Genomic DNA, 4524 nt, shown 5'->3' with positions numbered 1-4524 from the left:
ACTCATGTACCTACCTTTCCCTGTTGCCCCAAAAGAAATTATGGGGGCTGGGAACTAGGGCATTATGGCCAGAGAATTATGGCTTCTCAGTGCTACTACATGCAACTCAGTCGCAAGAGCCTCATTAGAGCCCCTGTGCTTTTAAGTAGTAATATTATTAACTTAGCATTTATATTTTCAGTGCTCAGAACATGCCTTGGACATTATCAATAGTAATCCTTACAATTACTTCCATTTAACCCTGTACTTCATGCTCTATTTTATTCTTTTATACTACAAAATATAAAAAAAACAGTAACTCCCTACCTGTCCCCCAGAAAATTAAGATAAAATAGTAGAGCATTAATTTTTTTCCCGTTTTAATGCATTTTCAAAAATGCTATTTTTTTTTTGCTAGTGAAAAATCATTTATTCTTTTCCGTTTAAAGTAAATGTCACAACACCAAGACGTACTACAGTACTTGGGGCATGCGGGAAGGAAGCAAACGCTTTCATTTTTGGAGGTGTACTGAACTTTTTCCATATACGAAAGCCTGCGTTTGCCAATGCTATATTGACTTAGACTAACAAGACCTACTACCAAATAAATACCGTTAACAATTGGGGTGCAAGGTAAAATGTCATTGCTGATACAGCAATGCTCCACGGAGCACTCAAGAGTAAGGAATTTCTTTTTTTGCTTGCTCCCTCAAATAGCACCAACGACAAACTGGAACTAGAACGCGTCAGACACAGCGAAAGCTCCTCCTAACGGCTACGCTCATTCGACTTTTCAAACGAACTTCGTTAACTCCCGGATGCCTGCGATCCCCTCCCCCACGAGAAAACGCGCGCGTCTGCAAAAGAAACAGCCTATTGGCTTAGGCTTTTACGCACAGACGTACGGGCGTACTATTCGCCTTTCCGGCTTTCTTTCAGCGCGAATATGTGCCCGCCTCTTTGTCGCGCAGCTGTGTGAAGGAGAACTGATTGGATGTTTCAAATGTCACTCCTGCCTCTTACTTTTTAAAACTCACCCGGTTGCTCGAGGAAGAAAAATGATTGGCTTTCAGAGCTATCATTCAAGAGAGGGGTGTCTTTTCAGGCAAAAGATAGCAGTAGAACCGCTCTAGTTCTTACAAAGGGGGCGTGTTCCACGTTACCACAGTAGGCGGGCCGTTTGGCATTTCCTTTGTGTGTGGGCACCAGTGACCGGCTGCGAGCGCGCTTGAGGAGGAGTAGAAGCCGCCATTTTGTGCGTGTTCGCTTCCTCCTCCCCACCCCCTTTCCCCGTTCTCTGCCGGTTAAACAAGGCCCGGTCGCCGCGGCCTCCCGCTCGCTTCGTAGGGCCCGTCTGTCTTTGCTAGGCCGCAGCTGCCCCCTGCCGGCGGCAGCCGAGAGAAGGTGAGAGGCGGTTTGGCGGCCGCGGCTCCGGCATGGAGAACTCCCAGCTGTGCAAGCTGTTCATCGGGGGCCTGAACGTGCAGACGACGGAGGCTGGGCTGCGAGAGCACTTCTCGGCCTACGGCACCCTGACTGACTGCGTGGTGGTGCTGAACCCGCAGACCAAGCGCTCTCGATGCTTCGGCTTCGTCACCTATTCCGCCGTGGAGGAGGCTGACGCCGCTATGGCGGCCTCTCCACACGCCGTGGACGGCAACCCAGTGGAGCTGAAGCGAGCCGTCTCCCGCGAGGACTCTGCCCGTCCCGGCGCTCACGCTAAGGTGAAGAAGCTCTTCGTCGGAGGCCTCAAGGGGGACTTGGGCGAGAACGACCTGGTAGAGCACTTCAGCCAGTTCGGCCCTGTGGAGAAGGCCGAGATCATCTCCAACAAGCAGAGCGGGAAAAAGCGGGGCTTCGGCTTCGTCTACTTCCAGAACCACGATGCCGCCGACAAGGCCGCCGTGGTCAAGTTTCACCCCATTCAGGGTCACCGCGTGGAGGTCAAGAAGGCTGTGCCCAAGGAAGACATCCAGGCAGCAGGTGGAGGGGCTTCCCGGTCGAGCCGGGGCGGCAGAGGACGGGGACGGGGCGGCGGCAACCGGGACCACAACGGGCTCTCTAAGGGTGGTGGCGGCGGCTATAACAGTTATGGAGGATACGGTGGTGGCGGCGGCGGCGGCGGCGGCTACGGGTCGTACGGAGGAGGCTATGGCGGAGGCGGTGCCAGCGGCGGTGATTATGGCAACGGGTACGGCGGCTTCGGCAGCTACAGCCAGCACCAGTCGTCTTATGGCCCCATGAAGAGCGGAGGCGCAGGGGGTGGTGGAGGCGGCAGCTGGGGCTCCCGCAATAACAGTGGACCATACAGAGGCGGTTATGGCGGGGGCGGCTATGGAGGATGCCCCTTCTAAGCGGAGATTGCCCATGATCGCTCTGGGGATGCCAGTGTTGTCTGCATGGAGTATGCTCTCCTTTTGTACCGGGCCACATTCTCAGTAGTCCCCTACTCTTCGCCTGAGGGCACCTCCATATCAAAGGCTCCCATGATGCGGAGCAGCTCTCGAATACTCCTGCTGGGGTCGCTCTGCCACCTGTGCCACTTCTTTCTTTCCGAAGATGGACTGGGCCTCTCACACAACGATTTTGTGTTAGTCATTGATGGACTCTATTTTTTTATTGCTTGGACATTGGTCGTTTTTATACTAGGAACAAGATTGTTTTAATTTTGGTTTATTTGGGGCTGGGAGGGAATGTTGTGCTGGTTCTGGAGTAACTTGGGAGGGGAAAGGGGAATTAACTTTGTAAGGACTTGGATACCTACACATTTTTTTTCTACAAAATCTACTCTGATCCCATGGCTGTAAAAGGGGAGGGGGGGAAGAATCGTTTTTACATTTTTATTTTTTAAATAAATCATTGTGTTCATTGACCTTTATATGTCTTTTTTCCTAGGGTTCATTCCATACAGTTAAAGCAAAGACTCTTTGAGCCTGCTTAAACTTCTTCATATGTTTAGAGTATAATGCTTCAGTTCTAGTAAAGGCTTCAATTAACTTTTTTGCTGCCCTGCTATTGGATTGTTACTTCAGAGTTATAGGCCAATTTTTGAAATGCCCATTGGTGGATGAACTGTTTAAATACTTTATTATATGTCCACCATTTTGTAATTGGGCCATTTGCCTTGCTGACACAGTTGGTCTGTTTTTTGTATAAGGAGTATTCCATCAGCATACGTAGTTCTAACACATTTAAAGCATGTGCTTTTTCATATAAGTGTTCAAAATTTCAGATTGCTCAGTTTCACATTGTGTTATTTATTGGCTTGCCTGTAAACGATCCAAAGTTCCTTCCTTTCTATTAAATACTTTGTTTGCATAGAATCTGGTTGAAATGACTTCGCTATCTAAACTGTTCTTACTAAAGAAGCCCAGAATATTTTACAGTGCCATCTGCTGGCAGAATAGTAAAACACTATGGTAAACTTCCCAGCCACAGAGAGAAAATGGCTTTCAGATCTATAAAGTCTGATTGGTCTTTAGATGGCAAAGGTCAAGCATACATGTCAAAGAATTTGTGGATCTTGGCTCAACTCTGATATAAATTTGAAATTTCCACCAAAATGTTTACGTACTTAAACGGCCCAATCTTCAAATTTTATGCTAGGTGATTGATAAATGAGCCAGTAACCTAGGTGCCAGTTGTAAAGCAAAATCTCTGTAGTCTGCTTGATGTATTTGTAGCCCTTTTCACACAGTAGAATTAAAGTTTGTTGTTCTATTAACAATGTTCTAGAGAGAAACTGCCTTCCTGAGTAGAAATATAGAATAGTTATGGATATTGCAAATAAAGAATTCAATTCTTCACATGCTTCAGTGAGTATATATGATATGGCTAAAATGTTGGTTTTTAGTATTCAAATTTAAAGTATTGCTACAGTTAAATTTCTGGCTCAAATTATTTTTCATAGGATTTAGATCTTAAAGCCAAGTAGTGTTTGAAAAGTTATTTTACTCATAAGTCTTAGAAATGTACTGCAATGTGAATTTGGATCAGTGACTAGTAATAAATGAAACAGATCATCTGCTCTTAAAAAGAATTTGATCACTTGTGCAGTTAAACAAACCTAAAGAACATGTTGTAATGGCTATTAGTGTAGCTGTTTGCAATAGTAGAGCAAACTAAGATGTTGTATCTAAGAAATTCGCTTAATTTTGTATCTTTGGATTTGTGCAAACCCACAAGTGGATCAATCACAATTGTCCACATCAGTTGCCATTGAAATGAGGACATTAGTAGTGTTAAGACTACTTAATAATATCTTATGCTCTACATAAAGTACTTTTTATAAAGCATTAAACAGCATTGAGATAGCTGTGGCGTTGCAACACGTGCAGTTATCAGAACTCTTAACATGGCAGTCTATATTGATTTCATGCTCTTTGCCCTGAATTGACAAGTAAGAAAAACGTGAAGTAGGCTTCTGCCAGCCATATCTAGCAGTAATCATACTGTCCAGAAATACTTGCAGTAACTTCATTTGGAAATAAGTTAGGATTTTCAGTATTAATAAGAAATGTAAGGTACAGTTCATTATATTCTTGG

At 45.4% G+C, this 4524-nt stretch overlaps 1 protein-coding gene across 1 annotated transcript; it reads left to right on the top strand.

Annotated features, from left to right (window-relative positions):
• Positions 1-1166: 1166 nt before the first annotated feature.
• HNRNPA0 (heterogeneous nuclear ribonucleoprotein A0) lies at positions 1167-3783 on the top strand. Its single transcript, XM_054978195.1, has one exon. The coding sequence runs from the start codon at positions 1416-1418 to the stop codon at positions 2331-2333; it is 918 nt and encodes a 305-aa protein (XP_054834170.1). The 5' UTR covers positions 1167-1415; the 3' UTR covers positions 2334-3783.
• Positions 3784-4524: the final 741 nt, after the last annotated feature.

This window comes from Eublepharis macularius, chromosome 4 (assembly GCF_028583425.1).
Source record: "Eublepharis macularius isolate TG4126 chromosome 4, MPM_Emac_v1.0, whole genome shotgun sequence".
Classification (NCBI taxonomy): domain Eukaryota; kingdom Metazoa; phylum Chordata; class Lepidosauria; order Squamata; family Eublepharidae; genus Eublepharis; species Eublepharis macularius.
The sequence above is the reverse complement of the archived record's forward strand: the minus strand, read 5'-3'. Positions and strand labels throughout refer to the sequence as shown.

What these genes read in the sequence shown, in the direction of transcription:
- HNRNPA0 (XM_054978195.1), top strand. Translation starts at nt 1,416, where the DNA reads ATGGAGAACTCCCAGCTGTGCAAGCTGTTCATCGGGGGCCTGAACGTG.